General features: G+C 40.7%; 1 protein-coding gene across 1 annotated transcript in view; it reads left to right on the top strand.

The window, feature by feature from the left end:
* The window catches only part of TTC6 (tetratricopeptide repeat domain 6), a 305,088-nt gene that overhangs the window by 272,689 nt on the left and 14,046 nt on the right, over window positions 1-18,353 (top strand). The window contains exons 30-31 of the mRNA XM_073610036.1: window positions 8,508-8,678; window positions 15,672-15,897. Of these exons, the coding sequence (XP_073466137.1) occupies window positions 8,508-8,678; window positions 15,672-15,897 (397 nt within the window). The remainder of the gene's footprint in view (window positions 1-8,507; window positions 8,679-15,671; window positions 15,898-18,353) is intronic.

The raw sequence follows: 18,353 nt of genomic DNA, 5'->3' as shown, positions 1-18,353 counted from the left end.
TACTAGCTCATTATGAAATACTTACCTTAGAACGAACGAGGTGTCAGAAGCTGATCCCGGTCACCGTCAAGGGAGCTGACATTTCCCCTCGGCGTGTCTTCCGGGTTCGCGGCTCCGGGGCTGTGAGTGGCCGGAGCAGCAATGTCACTTGTCGTTAGACTTGTTTCCGGCAAGGTCCCGCAGCGTCTGCCAGACCTTCAGCCGGACCTTCACAGCGCATGCATCGCTGACGTCAGCGGCTGCATGCAAAGTGAATATCTCCTAAACCGTACAGGTTTAGGAGATATTCATTTTACCTAGAGGTAAGCCTTATTATAAAAATAAAAAAATGGGTATACAACCACTTTAAAAAAAGAAACTAACTTTACTGGTACAGAGGATGACACAGTAACTATTTAAAGAACATTCCATTCAATTTTAAGTATTAAATAACATATAAAAAGGCAACATATTCTCGTTTAATGAAATATGCATATCTCAAAATTAATTTGTGCAGAATCACATAATGTACATAATTTATAAATCTCCAATTGTAAGATCCACAAGGTCAATGTGTTTCACAAATATAGCTTCTTCAGGACCTTATCTTGAGATCTAATGAGATAGAGCACAACCTAACTAAATAGAAAATAATTTAATCACATGATTATAACACATCTTTTTATTTTACTAGAACATAATTAAGTCAACCATGCATTTCTACATACCACTTTATAGCAGCACTTTGAGGTAACCCCAAATAGCGGCCACAGCTGTATTCCAAACTGGCTGTATAGATAGGGGAGACAAGGTGGATATCATGTGAAAAGCCTGATTTCAATATTAAAACCACTTAACATAAACCGGTAAAAGGAAAACAAAAACAAAGCATATATTAGCATATAGTATAATAATGGCAGATGCCTCAATTTAACCAAATCCTCACAGATAAGCACTAACCTGTCCTAGGAAGACATATGCACTGCAGGCGAGAAATATATCTGTGCAACACTCGCTATACATCCCAAAACCTATAGGGGTAAGTATATTAATAACCCTACAGTTATAAACCACAACAATTAATTGCAAATGTATTAAAGTGGGCACCCACCCGTCACCCACAGATGTACATCAAATGCATTGCTTACAGTGCCTTGAAAAAGTATTCATACCCCTTGAAATTTTCCACATTTTATGTTACAACCAAAAAGTTAAATGTATTTTATTGGGATTTTATGTAGATAGACCAGCACAAAGTGTCACATAATTTTGGAAGGAAAATGATAATTGATTTTCAAAATTGTTTACAAATAAATATCTGAAAAGTGTGGCATGCATTTGTATTCAGCCCCCCTGAGTCAATACTTTGTAGAACCACCTTTTGCTGCAATTACAACTGCAAGTCTTTTTGGGGATGTCTCTACCAGCTTTGCACATCTAGAGAGTGACATTTTTGCCCATTCTTCTTTGCAAAATAGCTCAAGCTCTGTCCGATTGGATGAAGAGCGTCTGTCAACAGCAATTTTTAAGTCTTGCCACAGATTCTCAATTGGGTTAAGGTCTGGGCTTTGACTGGCCATTCTAACATATAAATATTTTTTGATCTAAACTAGGGATCTCCAAACTACGGCCCTTCAGCTGTTGCGGAACTACACGTCCCATGAGGCCCCTTGGGGAACTCAATCATGCAACGCAGCAACTGACCAATCAGAATCTGATTCATCACTTTCTTCGTCCATTTCTGATCTAACAGGTTCCTGTCTCACAGGTTCCTCTACCTCCAATTCAACACAAAAACTCGTTATAGTGGTGGCACCTCTCCAGCAGCACCCAGGAAGGGTAAAAAGAATTCCTCTAAACATCAATCAGCACATACACCAGGAGACACTTCTCTGCCGCCTAATCAGTTGGCTGGTGGGACAGATTCTTCTACACTGCACAATTTGATTCCCAAGGTTCTTAGGTCAGCTTTAGTTAATCCCAAGAAGGCACTAATTGATATTGATTTTTTAGATCTGACTTCACCAGATCTGAAGAAACAACAACAAACCAAGATAGACACATTTGTTCACAAATCACCTCTCACACCCCTACCCAGCACTTCTACGACACCCATCAATTAAATATTTTTAACCTGACCTCTAGTTTTTTGTCACAGGATGAGTTATCAGCACTACAACTGGGCCTTGGCTTTTTTGCTCTTGATCCCATACACATTAATGAAACTATCAAAGATCTATACCACTTTGCACGTAATTTAACTTTCAAATTCATTTTTGACAAAGACCGCCAAAATGTTAATCTTGAACGTGAACTCACTGAACGCACTAGGCACTTTACCATGGAAGTGCCCTGATGCTTCTGTATGACGAGAGCGCCAGTGAGGATACCCTGGGTTCACAGCAAGACCACACAGGGGACCCCACTGGCACTACAGCCATGGCAGCTGTCTCATCCCTTACGCAATCTAATGTTCCCATCAAATTTAAACCCAAATCACGCAACTTTCCAGACTTAATGACTTACCCAGCTATCTGGGACTTTCTTCATCAATCTATTAAGGACCTTAAGCGAAACAAATGGCAAGACTTCCCATCCAATCTCACCCCTAATCAATTACGAGCACTCAGACACCTACAAAAACGCAATGACATAATTATTAAACCATCTGATAAGGGTGGCAATATTGCTGTCATGTCCCACTTACAATATCAGACCATGTGTCTTGAGGTTTTAAACAACTCCACGTGGTATAAACCTATTGCATCTACTAAAATCAATGGATTTATTAACGAGTTTAGAGAACTGTGCACTGATGCGTTTTGGCGGGGCCTGATAGATAGAGATACTCTTAATTATCTGATTCCCAAAAACCCTCGAATCCCCACTTTTTACACATTGGCAAAGACACACGAGAATCTTTCCTGTTCCCCAGGAAGGCCTATTGTATTGCATTGGCTCTTTAATAGACAATGCTAGCAAATTTATGGACAGTTTTCTGATGCCACATGTACTGAGCTTACCATCTTACATCCGTGATACAACAGACCTCCGGAGACATATTGTCGAGTCTTTATACTCCAGCATCCCCCACGAGAGGGGAGTGTCAATTGCCAGGTTTTTTCTAATAGAACAGGAACGTACGTCCTGCCCCCTAAATTAATTTGTTTTACAATTACTATCTTTCATACTTACATGGAATTTCTTCATTTTTGAAGATCAACACTTCCTACAGGCCCAAGGCATGGCCATGGGCACATCTTCCAACGATTAATATACCATTTTCCTACAGTCTGTGCTTTGTTGGTATAGATTCATAGACGACCTATTTGTGGTATGGACCAGCTCTGTAGCCCAGTTAAACAAATTTATCCAGCTATTGAATGTCAATTCTATGAATCTACACTTCACGGTTAATTTTGATGCTACACAGATCCCGTTCTTGGATCTGTTGATCATCAAGAACTCTGATGGCACACTGGATACAGATCTTTATCGGAATCCAACAGCAGGGAACACCCTGCTGCAGGCTTCCAGTGCTCATCCTAAGCCTCTTATGCGCAGTATCCCTTATGCGCAGTACTTGCTACTGTGCAGGAACTGCACACGAGAGGAGGATTTCTATATTCAAGCTGCTTCTCTATGTGAACGTTTGCTTTTGAGAGGCTACTCCTGAGGAGGGCCTTCAGTAAAGCACTTACACGTACTAGAACATCTCTGTTATATCCCCCCCCCCACACACAAGCTGTACCAACGCTGTTAAATGTTCAGCACATCAGGGCCAGCTTCGGGATATTCTCTCCAAGCATTGGCACCTCTTAACAGATCACCATATCTTAAACAAACATCTCCGTAGCACTCCTGAACTAGTTTTCCATAGAGCCAATTCCCTTAAAGATTGCTTAACCAGCAGCCACTATCAATCTGACACAAGTCATCCCTTGAGATCGAGGGGCACCTTTCAATGTGGGCACTACCCTCGGTGCCCTTGGATTCTCACGGGTACAACCTTCATACTCCCCAATTGGGAACTTTTCACCCCTCACACCTCAGCCCATTGTGGCACTACTGGAGTCGTGTATTTAATGCTTTGCGATTGCAGGGCGTTTTATGTAGGGAAAACTATCAGGGAATTAAGGCAGAGAATTGGGGACCATTTACATCACTCAGTAAATGAAAAACTTACCACCATTGGCCGGCACATAGGCCTTTACCATAAATGTAACACTATAGCTGTTAAATTTTTGGCCCTGGAGGTGGTACCCCCGGATACCAGAGGGGGTGACTGTGACACGGTGCTCTTGCAGCGGGAGACCCTCTGGATTGAGAGGCTTAACGCCACTATTCCACACGGCCTGAACAAAGTCAACTCCTTCAGACCATTCTTGTAATTTTTTTCCCCTAGAGCTCCCCCTTAGGTTCCCGTAGGTCTCTCTTCAACTTTGAATTTGTAGTCACATTCCTGTATAGTTACTCTGTCATGGAAACTGGCTACTGGGTTAGCTACGCTTACTGGTCCTATAATAGGTAATTCTTTATGTCCTCTGCTTTGGTTTAAATATGCCATTTGTGTCTGTGCACTGTGAATACATTTCTCTCTTAAACACTTGCACACATCCTGGCTTGGGCTTCCACCCTTTGGCCATAGGGTGGGTGTGCATGCGCGCACAACTCCTTTGTGCGTGCGCACTGCGGGAGCTCTGACCCTGTGACGTCACACGCTGGCCACGGCCAGCGTTCGTGAAACATCGCAGGGTTGGGTACTAGAAACAGCAGGCATTTGATTGCTTGTCTATGTGCTGGACTCTGGGCCCGGAAACCCTGTTTGCTAACAAGCCTACAGTAAGTTACCTATCTCTGAGACTTATATTACATGTTTATTGCAGCCACTGTGAAGCCTTCTCTGTTTAAGGGAAATGGCAATGGGCTAATTTATTTATTCTGGGTACTGTGTTTCTTTCCATAGGCTACCTGGGTGGGAGTGTTGTGCTTTATTGTGCTGTCACTCTCTACCCTCTCCCTATAGTGCTCCATATCGCTGCTGTACACTGGTACCCTCTTCTCTAGTGGGACTTTTTCTTCCCAGAACACCCTATTCTCTGTATTTCGATACAAGGTATAAACTATGTCCTTCTTCACAGATCCCCACTTTATTCACTTCTATCCACCCCTCCTTTGTTTGTTTGTCACAATCTCCATTTCCTTTCCCTTCCCTCTTCCTCTCTCCTTGTTTTTCCTTCTCCTCTCTCCCTTCCCTCCCCTTTCATTTGCCCCCCTTCTCTCCTTTTTTTCTCCCCTCCCCCCTCTTTCCTCCACCCCCCCCTTTCCTTTCCCCGTTTTTTCCCTCCCTTCTCTCCCCTCCCCCCTTCCTCTCCCCCCTCCTTCCCTCTCCCTTTCCTTCCTTTCCCTGTAAACCAAATCTCTCCTTTCCCCCCTCCCTCCCTTCCTCTCCCCCTTGTTTAACGGCCCCTTTTCACCCCTCCTACCTTTCCCTTTTCAACCCCCCTACAAACCCCCCCATCTTGTCTAGTAGCCCGCTTCACCACACAACACACAACCTTCAATCCTAATTTCACTATTATTATTTTTTATATATTTTTCATATATTTTTATATCTACTTTTTTGCTGTGTTTTTCAGTTTTTTCACATTTAATCTGTTAGTTTTTTACACTTTCATCCACTTATCACTTTACTGTCCTCCACCCAATCAAACCTTCACAGCCTCATCCTTTCACTTGCAGTCTCTCATTTAACCTAATCACCCCAGTCACATCCTCACATCCCCTCACCTGTAGTGTTCTCCAAGTACATAGTTCACCCATTTCATCTGCCTTATTCTATTCAGATTCCAGCCCATTGTTCTGTTAGTCCCCCCTAGTCACCGTGGGAGACCCCCCTTTTTGGTGATGCCTTGTGCCCTGTGCCTGCCGGGATGTGGGTAAGCAGTCTCGCTTTTTTCTCTGTATATATAAATATATTGTTTAACTGATATATTGTATTAAATACTGTTACCTTTTATGTCTTTGGTCAATTATACTGTCATTGATCATTTATTAATCAAATTACAGATATCCTCCTGATGGCATTAGCCTGCAAAACTAATTGAGATGTTATCCGTGATCAACTATCCCACTGTGATCTTCCCCGTTTGGGGATTATTATCTTGGTGATACACATGGATTGTTGCCAATGCTTTTAACTTGTAACTGATTTTTTGTTATGTGTTATTAATTTTGTATTAATAAACTTTTGTATAATTTTATACACCTGCCTATATACTTGAACTTACCCCTATTGTACTGTACCGAGATAGTCCAATTGCCCTACTCCTTTGGAGAGGCTTGGTTGGGGACCAGGCTCCCGATCCCTGTATCCCACGAGGCATTGTAAAACTCTGACATTCACAGACATGACTAGGCATGATAGGAATTGTAGTTCCTGAACAACTGGAGGGCCATAGTTTTGAGACCCCTGATATTGTAGCTCTGACTGTATGTTTAGTGTCGTTGTCCTGCTGGAAGGTGAACCTTAGTCTCTAGTCTTTTGCAGTCTCTAACAGATTTTCTTTTAAGATTGCCCTGTATTTGGCTCCTTCCATCTTCCCATCAACTCTGACCAGTTTCCCTGTCCCTGCTGAAGAAAAGCAACCCCACAACATGATGCTGCCACCACAATGTTTCACGGTGGGGATGGTGTGTTTAAGGTGATGAGCAGTGTTAGTTTTCCGCCACACATGGCATGTTGCTTTTAGGCCAGAAAGTTAAATTTTGGTCTCATCTGACCAGAGCACCTTCTTCTACATGTTTGCTGTGTCCCCTACCTGGCTTCTCGCAAACTACAAATGGGACTTCTTGTGGCTTTCTTTCAACAATGGCTATCTTCTTGCCACTCTTCCATAAAGGCCAGATTTGTGGAGTACACGACTAATAGTTGTCCTGTGAACAGATTCTCCCACCTGAGCTGTGGATCTCTGCAGCTTCTCCAGAGTTATCATGGGCCTCTTGGCTGCTTCTGTGATTAATGCTCTCCTTGCCCACCCTGTCAGTTTAGATGGATGGCCATGTCTTAGGTTTGCAGTTGTGCCATACTCTTTCTATTTTCAGATGATGGATTGAACAGTGTTCTGTAAGATGTTCAAAGCTTGGGATAATTTTTTATAACCTAACTCTACTTTAAACTTCCATCAGCCATAACAAAACAGTAGGACTGTAGGAGATACATAGAGATGGACACTGGTTATAATGCCAACAAATAGCTTTAACCATAAATAGCCCATAATTATAAAATGCTGTGCTTACATCAACAGAAGGCAGCCTCTTCTTTAAATAACAATGCCATGGGGGAGAAGACGGATGTCCAAGATATTAAATATATTAGCCCCCAATTCCAGTGCTGTCCCTTTAAAACAATGGAAAAGCTAATGTCATAATGAAACTCCACACCAAATACAGAGTATCTAATAACAAACTAAATAACTGCAAACCAGAGTCTCACCTCCTTCCACGCCACAATCTAGCATACTCTGATGATGGATGTAAGTGGTCTGCATTATAGCTCACCTTTTATACCTCTCAAAATGGCGGCAGCCTGCCCAAGAAGCCGAGGCTACATTGCGGAGGTGTGGCACGTTACATCATCGGCAAGCGCGGACAGCTCCCACAACACATGTACACCAGAATCAATGCACCACCGGGAGAGAGCTTAGAAAGTATTAATTTTCCTGAAAGAGTAGTTGATGCTTGGAATAGACTTCTAGCAGAGGTAGTGAGTCATTCAACAGTAAGTAGATTCAAACATGTTTGGGATAAACAGAGATCAATACACAGACAAAAAAGTTAACACAAAAAATACAAAAAAAAATGTATACATTAAAAACAAATTGGACAGGCTTGATAGACTACTTGGTCTTTTTTCTGCTGTCACTCTTCTATGTTTCTATGTATTAAAGTTGAGTTTTAGTTCAAATCATGCCAGACTTACAGATGTGTATTGTTTTACGTCAGGATTATGATAGCCATTTTCAACCAGGCCCTTTAAGAGGTTTTGCAGATACTGGGCTAAGTAAGGTTTATGATGTTTGTGCATGATGACATGAATGATATGTTATTGGGCGTCATTTAACTGGAAGAGGACTGACCCTAGATAGTGGAATGGTAAGTCTGGCAGAGACAGTACCAGGAGAACTTTTACAGCAAAAGTTGCTATTTTATTTTACCAGGAACAAAGCAATATTTAAAGAAAATTAGCCTAGAGTTGGGCTTTATTCTGAGTACTCTTGATTCCACAACCAGTTAGAACCTCAAAGGGTCAGTAGGAGCGGTGAAAATCCTCTTCGTACTGACATCATAAATCCTAACTTACCTCACCTAAAAGTGAAAACAGGCTTGGGAAGAAGTTTCCGTTTAGTGAGAGAGATAGGAAGCATATACAAAATCATTTGTTTGATGTGACCCAATGGTTTAAATTATGTTACTGTGTTTTCAAATCCTTATAATTGTTGTGGACATTTCTGCTCTTCTACCCACAGCTTGGTGTAACGGCACATCTGCTAACAAACCGAGGTGTTATCCACCAGTTCATGGGGAAGTTGCCAAATGCCATGAGGGATTATCAATCAGCAATTGCAGCCAATCCAAAATACTCTCTGGCTTACTTCAATGCAGCTAATCTGTATCTTCACAACCGTCAGTTCTCACAGGTAATATCTCCAAATTAAGTTGTTAACAGACTTCAAGAAAATCTTAATTCTTAACCAAACTGGTTTATTTTGAGAACTTTGCAACATTAACTTTCCCTGAAGAAGTTAGTGAACATAGGGGAACAGTTTTTAATGATCTAATGCCTGAATCACCCAACATGCACCATACATTTTTGTGACAAATCATTTCTCTGTCTTATTTAGCATATTTCCTAGCATCTGGATTTGCTTTTATTTTCATTATATTTGAGTAAGGTTGAGTTCCTTCAGAGCACAGGTATACCCTTCAAAGCTCCGCTCTGTAGCACTACTAAACAACAAAGAGGATGCACCAGCCTATCCATTACCATAACACACCGTTTATTGATGCATGAAAGCAATGTTAACCTCACAAACAACACAAATAGACAAGCATATCTATGAACAAGAGCCAACTGTCTCCAGATCAACAACACATGTCCTATAATGCAAAAAGAGAGTATATTATTGTTTTTATTCATCAGTAAATGGTGTGCTATCATAATGCACCAGGCGTGTGCCCTCTTTTTTGTTTTGTAGTGCTGCATATGAAGGGATACCCATAGACCCAGGAGGGCTGAAAGGCTTGGGGGTGCTGAAACCATAAACTGCAAGAGTGGGGAGCCTGTTAGATCCTTAGCACCACATTTGATTGCAGGATATTGTATGTATAAAGGTGTTACTTCCGCTCTGTCCCAGGAGCCCAAGGTGTCCTATGCAAGTGAGCTTAACAGAAGGCCCAGTATAGGTACTTCTTCATCAAGTCTTACAGTGCAACATGGGTACTTCTCCATTGGTTGCCAAGGCATTTGCATTGCATTGTGGGATGTGCTATCTCCTGAAAATTGAGAAAAACTGGTTCTAAGGAATTGGAGGCTCCAAATTGATGCACATTAAAAATATTACTGTGTTATGCAGGCACTGAGCTTTGCCTGTTTTACCCAGACACAATTTTGCATTTAATGAGAGGTTCTTCTACTTTTCCCATATTTGCAAAGCAGTCAGTGTAACAAAGATTGCATGTTAATATTTACAACGGGCAAATTCATTGAATTTAATTGATTTCACAGGAACTCTAAATATGCATAAGATATAGCACAAAATCTTAGTTAGAATTAGTCACACAAAAAAGGTCTGCAATTCTCTGTGTCAGTAGTCCTTCACCAGTATATTAAAAATATGTGAAATCTTCCATAATCTTCCAATACTTCTCTTCCTGCCACTCCGATCACCCCGTGCTATATATGTGCCCACCTTTCAGAGTGGACCTCAATATCAATCAAGGTCATATGAGCATATATCCTCTTAACTGAGGGGATGTCTCAATGATTCCACTTCTGCCTTCTTCTCCTCATTCTGCCACAACTTCACTCTAACAGATACAAGTACAAAACCACCACCCCCAAAACTAATTAAAAAGAAGAACGAAAAGAGAAAAAAATAAAAAAACACAACTAACAAGCTCAATAATGTACTTTTATTTTGCCAGCAGAAACAAAATTATGTACATTAATTTACTGGCATTAAAAAAAAATTTCTACAGGATATATGGTGCTACATTTGCAAAACAGTTAGCAATTGGGTTTTAAGGGCCCTGCTCATAGGAGCTTACAATCTAAAATTTGTCTAAACCTTAGAGTGGACACAGCTTTACATTCAGTGTATAACAAGTAACATTTCATACAACTACTCACCCACCAAGCCCACATTTTTATCTGCTAGACTATAGAAACATACTTATCAGTCATTCTTACAAATCATTCCAACATGATATTAAAAAATGCACATATTCAAAATATAACACCCACCACCAGCCCACAATCCACACACATACATAGGTGACCATGTTCTGTTGGAAGCTGCATTTTTTGTGTACATGATTAAGCAATGAGATCAAAGAGTAGAAGGTTAGTAGATATTCCCAAACCATGTTTGCATGGTCAGACAGGAACAACACACACACAACATTGACAGCATGGCCACATAAACCCACTTTTGATGGAAAAAATGCACAAGAATTTCAGCAAACAGCCCTAGTTGGGTGTTTGTCAATATGCACAATATCATTCCTTCTCCCCCACAAATCACAGCAAAAAACCTGGCCTTCTCAGGCCAAACTAACCCCCCCTACTGCAGCCCTTTGTATAAGATAGGTTGTATTGTTAACACACTGACACGCGTCCAATAGAAGTACACACCCACCAGTATCTTTTAATCTATCTCTTCCTGTATTTCTAAAGTGATTGCACCTGATGAGCAGGAACACATAATATTATTTGCAACTGTGTTAGCCCTTGGCTATGTGCATCAAGTCTCCAACTACAGGCCAAAGATCAAAGTCCATTTGCATGCACATAAACAAAGTACCAGTTTTCTAAGCATATATACCCATGCAGTGTAAACCCTACACTTTTAAATGTCCAAATCCCTGGGCATGATTAGGGCTAACAAACATTAGTCCCTGGCTGCAATGAGCTTCCAATCTAAAGTCCAAAATTAACTTTCTTACATTAAAGACTATTTCGACTGGAAACAAATAAAATACCAGCATGTCTTTGGATTGTGGTGAGAAACCCACACAGGGAGAACATATATACTGCAACACAAGCATTAGGATGTTGGGGAATAGAACCAGCAACCCCAGTGCTGCTAGATGGAATTGTTACCCATTTAGCCAGCGGGCAGCCTCACACATGTTGTCTGTATCTCTGTTTTGTGAACCAGCCCTAAGTCCATAGCCATGCTCAGTGTGGAAAGCAATATACAATATATTGTCCGAAGTATTGGGATGCCTGCCTTTATACGCACATGAAATGTAATGGCATCCCAGTCTTAGTACGTAGGGTTCAAAATTCATTTGGCCCACCCTTTGCAGCTGTACCAGCTTCAACTCTTCTGGGAAGGCTGTCCACAAGGTTTAGGAGTGTGTCTATGGGAATGTTTGACCATTCATCTGTAAGTGCATTTGTGAGGTCAGGCACTGATGTTGGATGAGAAGGCCTGGCTTACAGTTTCTGCTCTAATTCATCCCCAACTTTGTGGGAACAGTTTGGGGATGGCCCCTTCCTGTTCCAACATGACTGCACACCAGTGCACAAAGCAAGGTCCATATAGAAATGGATGAGTGAGTTTGGGGGGAGGAACTTGACTGGCCTGCACAGAGCCCTGACCTCAACCTGATAGAACACATTTTGGCTGAATTAGAGCAGAGATTTCGAGCCAGGCCTTCTCATCCAACACCAGTGCCTGGCCTCACAAATGCACTTCTGGAAGAATGGTCAAACATTCCCATAGACACATTAAACCTTGTGGACAGCCTTCCCAGAAGCTGTTCTAGCTGCAAAGGGTGGGCCAAATCAATTTTTAACCCTACGGACTAAGACTGGACTGCCATTAAAGTTCATGTGTGTGTAAAGGCAGGTGTCCCAATACTTTTGGCTAGATAGGGTATCTGGCAAGATTTACAACGGTGATGGAACCCTCCTAGGAAGTATACGAAAAGATCCAGACAGCCGCAAACCGGGAAAAATTGCATTTCGCACTTATGCCAAGTGCTTACTCAGCTATGAGTAAGCACTTGGCATAAGTGCGAAATGCGTTAGATGTTTTGTCTGTACTTTTTTGCTACAGTGTCCTGTATGCTCTATGATCCCAATTTTACAATAAAGACACCTGCAATTTTTCCCGGTGTGCGGCTGTCCGGATCTTTTCGTATACTTCCTGCCTGGCTCAGCATTAGCCAGCACCTGGGGCTCTTTCTCTTTGGAGGCAATCATCTGGTTCACACCTGGCTTGAATCCATACCTGTGCGGTGAAGCCTCTCTCGCTACATTTAGATGGAACCCTCCTACACATAAATACTACATTTAGACATAGTTTTAGGACCTGGAAGATGAGACAACTTCTCTACATGAAGCAGCATGTTTGGGATTTGAACCCAGATGCTCAGCAGAAGTTCTAACCTCTAAGTCACGGATCTGCCACATGTGAGAACCTCCTACACATAAATACACATAAATACTGCATTTCTTTGGACATACAGGTGATGGAATTCCATTACTCAAGAGTTATTCTTCTTGATTTATTCTGCGAATTGTTCTTTGTGGGTCAGTATAGAATAGTGATTTTACCCTCAAATTCTTGGGAATTACATTTTGATTTCTGATGTTGGTACACATATCACATTTTTTGGGCTCAAATTATGATTATTTGGAAATAATAAAAAGCACATAAAATTGTGACTCATTTTAAATTTGCATCAGCAATGGTATTGTTTGTGGTTTGTAAAGACACCTGTGGGAGTTTGGGTAAAGATTGTTGTGAGATGGAGAGTAACTAGAGAAAGTGACAGAGAAAAAAATATTTTACCAAAACATTCCACATTCTAGCATTCTTAAAAACAAAATAGTTGAAGTAGAAGCAACAATGTTGCAAAGGAAAATGTATTTCAGAGAAAGATACATTTCATCTCAACATTAAAAGGATTTATTTGGGGAACTTACAATTGTACCATTAGAATGAATGGTTAACACGTGCATTGGACTATAGTAGCACCAATTTTCACTCCCAAAAAACACTCTTTAACACAACACTCATTTTGGTATTTACTATAGCGCCCTGTAAAAAAAGACGCTGGAGCTAAAATGAGAGCTATTTGCAGGTTCACTGAGCATGCTCAGTTGTGTTGGCACCTAGTTGTACAGAGACGGGGAATTTATCTCTTTTCAGACTTTTAAATATATTTCAGTGTAGAAATCACTTTTTTACAGTTTAAAAGTATCTTTAAACAATATACCGCATATTTCAGTACCATTTAGGCAATTATATCCTGCTCTAAACATTATTTCCATGTGCACTACTCCATGTTTTAGCAGAGTAAGGGTTTGGGCGCTATTTGTTTTCAGGGAACTATAGTAAATTCGATTTTGGGAGTATTTTTTTTACCAGCGCTATAGTGAATACCGTTTTAGCGATGTTTAGCGCTGCATCGCTATAGTAAATGACCCCCAATTTATCTTAGCTGATCTTCTGTTGCAGTGGTGCTTTGCTTTACAATATTCTATGCCTATATTCTAGTGCAAGTTGGTTGTTGTCTGAGCTATTACATGACCATATACACTTGAAATATTCAGCATCAATAACCTAATGATTTTATTTTCTTTGTGGATTTACCCTCTGAGTAGGAATATTGAGCAGGCTGTTTTTATGGTGGAGATGGAGATGGATTCCTGTAAATGTCATAAAAATGTTATTTTGTATCTAAAGAATTATTATTGGTTTTCTATGCATATACAGGCTTTTACATATGTACAAGAAAAAATATTTGATGCAATACCCTTTTATTGATGAAGGGAATATGGGTAACCATTTTTTCCTAATAAAAGCATATCTTTTAACTTTGTCCTTTATTGTGGTTATGACTTTCTAAAACTTTTTGCAATTATTCTTTTTCAACAATCTGACAGAGGTTCTTATGCCCTGTACACACGGTCGGATTTTCCAACGGAAAATGTGTGATAGGACCTTGTTGTCGGAAATTCTGACAAAAAAATTGTGTGGGCTCCATCACACATTTTCAATCGGAATTTCCGACACATAAAGTTTGAGAGCTTGCTATAAAATTTTTCGACAACAAAATCCGTTGTCGGAAATTCCGATCATGTGTACACAAATCCAACGCACAAAGTGCCATGCATACTCAGAATAAATTAAGAGAAGAAAGCTATTGGCTACTGCCCCGTTTATAGTCCCGACGTACGTGTTTTACGTCACCGCGTTCAGAAGGATCAGATTTTCTGACAACTTTGTGTGACCATGTGTATGCAAGACAAGTTTGAGCCAACATCCATCAGAAAAAATCCATGAATTTTGTTGTCGGAATGTCCGATCAATGTCCGACCGTGTGTACAGGGCATAACAGTTCCCCATTCCAACAAACAAAAATGTATAAAAAATTTGTTTTGATTAGTTAATCTAGTTATTTAGTTTTGTTAAATTCAGTTCATTCGTTCAGTTCATATTCAGGATTCGTTTTATGTCTTTTTCGAATTTCCTGATTTTTTTTTTTCGATCCGAAACATTTGAATCGCTAAATTTTGAAAACTTTAGATTTTTTTTTTTTTTCTATTTGAATGTGTCAAAGTGAACAAACAAAAGAAAAATCTTCATCAAAGGAATACAATAACTCTTAAAATCACCTTTGGCTTAACAAAAACATCATTATTTTGAAATGGTACTCTAATAACACACACAGTCTTTGATTTCAGCAATATGTGTACAGTTAGAATTCGACTGGAGTTTGATGTCAAATTAGATTCGAAATTCAGTCCGAATTTCTGAAATTCGGTAAAAAATTTTTATATTGTGATTCGGGTATTTGGATATATGCGAATCTCTGAATAACGAAAAATGTGTCAGAATATTAATTCGGAACAAAACAAACCGCACATGTCTAGTTTGTATTTTTATCTACAAAATCCCCCAAAAATGAATTGCTTAGTTTACAGCAGCAAGAGATATAAATGATGATTGGTTGTAATAGTTAACTTCTACTTTGTATTTCCATTATTCAGAAAGCCTGACTATCACTTCAAGACAGAGCTCTTTGGCAGTCTTCCAGCAGACTTACATCGACTTTAATATTTTATAGTATTTATAATAATTTCCAGTGATGTATTTTGAGCGATATTCATTAGTGATTTTCTGAACAAGAGAGTATTTGCCTATCATGAATAATTCCTTAGAGCTGTTTTATATTTTAGTATACATCTTTTTTTGTCAGTTAGTGATAAGAGATTCAAAGCGGGCTGGCTTTGCCCACACACATCTGTTTTATGTTTAACTAATTTGTAAAATCAATTATTCTTCTCCATTTTTTTTCAACTTGAATAATTTAGCAGCAAGACTGTTCTCTATCAGTCATACTTGGCCCATTTGTTTTAACACAATTCAAAGATTTTTATGTGTATTTTGAAGGCAAAAGAATACTACTCTCGAGCCATGGAGCTAGATCCCAGCAATGAATCGGCCACTCTGAATAGAGGCATTACTAACATGCTTTTACAAGATGCGCAAGGAGCTCTTCAAGACTTCCACATGGTCATTGATCAGTGCCCAGTATCCTCTGCTGCATACTTCAATCGTGCTAGCCTACATAAAACTTTACAGCAATATAATGAAGCTCAGAGTGACATATCCCAGGGTAAGCCCATTCCTTATACTCGTTAATTATTGTTTCTTTACCATGAAAAAGAATGGTTTGACATAGCTGTCTGAGCCAGTCAGAAAAATGGTTAGGAGGTCTATGAGGGGTGGGTGTCAGTGAGGGTATCACTTACCCAGCTTATTTTTTCATGTATTGCATATTTTGGAGTTCACAGGATATTGAGTAAGAGCTTTAAATGCAGGGGGTGGCAGAACCAGGAATATCTGCTTTGAGAGCTCATTAGTGGAGTCATGGAGGAACAAAAAACAGCAATCCGTGCTAAAACATAATGGATTCCTTCAAATACAATTCTAAACATGTTCTACCTCCTAAAGCTTGACAATGAGGGTCATTTACTATAGCGCCGATAAATGATCCTGCAGTCCCAGGAAAATAGCGCCCAATTAAGGCCAATTAAGACTTCAACTCTCAGAAACTGGGCGCTAATGCAAATGGAAAGCAGTGCTATTGCCGGCGAACATGTCTGTCAGATCACATATGCGGGAATAGTGGAAGTCAATGGGGCTCGAACCTGCAAAATTCAAAGTTCTCACTGAAGGCTTATATGCAAGTTCTTTGCCATAAAAAGTGTATGGGGACCCGGGTCCTGCCCCAGGGGACATGTATCAATTGGAAAAAATGTTTTTTTTTTATGCTTAAAGTGAAACAATAAAAATGAAAAATTCCTTTAATTATCGAGCCTGGGGGGTGTCTATAGTATGCCTGTAAAGTAGCGCATCTTTCCCGTGTTTATTACTGTACCGCAGTAAAATGACATTTCTAAAGGAGAAAATGTCATTTAAAATTGCTCGCGGCTGTAATGAATTGCCGGTTCCCGGCAAAACGGTGTGGGTTCCCCCACCAGTCCATACCAGGTCCTTCAAGTCTGGTATGGTTATTAAGGGGTCCCCCCCAAAATCCATACCAGCCCCTTATCCGAGCACGCAACCTGGCAGGTCAGGAAAGGAAGGGGACGAGCGAGCACCCTCCCCTCCTGAACAATACCAGGTCACATGCCCTCAACAAGGGGAGGGTGCTTTGGGGTCCTCATCCCCACAACCCTTGCCCGGTGGTTGTGGGGGTCTGCGGGCGGGGGCTTATCAGAATCTGGAAGCCCCCTTTAACAAGTGGGCCCCCAGATCCCGGCCACCCCCTATGTGAATGAGTATCGGGTACATTGTACCCCTACCTATTCACAAAAAAAAGCTTTGAAATGTGACAAAAGACAATAGCCGTTTTTTGACAATTCCTTTATTAAAAATGTCTTCTTTCTGCCGCTTCCTCCTCCAGTCTTCCTTCGGTTTTCTCCTTCTTCCTCCATCTTCCTCCGGCTTCTTCTACCCCCACTTTTGAGGAGGTGATACCATTGGTGGGATTCAAACTCATGGCTTGAACTTTTGAAGGTAGCAGGGCATACCACTACGCTACGGAGCTGAGCATAATCATACATAAAAAATACTATTACTAATGTTTGATTCTTTTCATTCTATACAATAATGTTTTGCATTTGAGGCATTAATATTATGGTACCAACCGTGCTCATGTGCCATTGGCTATTGGGTAGGGATGAGCCGAACACCCCCGGTACGGTTCGCACCACAACTTGTGAACAGGCCAAAAATTTGTGCAAACACTATTAAAGTCTATGGAACACGAACATGAAAAATCAAAAGTGCTCATTCTAAAGGCTTATATGTAAGTTCTTGCCATAAAAAGTGTATGGGGACCCGGGTCCTGCCCCAGGGGACATGTATCGATGCAAAAAAAGTTTTAAAAACGTCCGTTTTTTCAGGAGCAGTGATTTTAATAATGCTTCAAGTGAAAAAATAAAAATTAAATATTCCTTTAAATATCATGCCTGAGGGGTGTCCTTAGTATACCTGTAAAGTAGCACATCTTTCCCATGTTTAGAACAGTACCACAGCAAAATGACGTTTTTAAAGGAAATTTTTTTTTTTAAAGTCTTAAAATTGCTAGCGGTTGTAATGTATTGTCGGATCCTGGCAATATAGATAACAATCATTGAAAAAAATGGCGTGAGTCCCCCCCCCAGTCCATTACCAGGCCCTTCGGGTCTGGTATGAATATTAAGGGGAACCCTGCATCAAAATATAAAAAATTGTCCCCCCAAAATCCACACCTGGCCCTTTAGGTCTGGTATGGATAATAAGAGGAACCCTGTGCGAAAATTTAAAAAAATGGCATGGGGTCCCCCCCAAAACTCATACCAGACCCTTATCTGAGCACGCAACCTTGCAGGCTGCAGGAAAAGAGGGGGAACGAGAGAGCGCATCCCCCTCCTGAACCATACCAGGCCTCATCCCCACAACCCTTTCCCAGTGGTTGTGGGGGTCTGCGTGCGGGGGGCTTATTGGAATCTGGAAGCCCCCTTTAACAAGGGGGTCCCCAGATCCCGCCCCCCATGTGAATGGGTATCGGGTACATTGTACCCC

Source organism: Aquarana catesbeiana, linkage group LG13 (genome assembly GCF_042186555.1).
Source record: "Aquarana catesbeiana isolate 2022-GZ linkage group LG13, ASM4218655v1, whole genome shotgun sequence".
Taxonomy (NCBI): Eukaryota; Metazoa; Chordata; class Amphibia; order Anura; family Ranidae; genus Aquarana; species Aquarana catesbeiana.
Note: the sequence above shows the minus strand (reverse complement) of the source record. Positions and strands in the feature narration are given on the sequence as shown.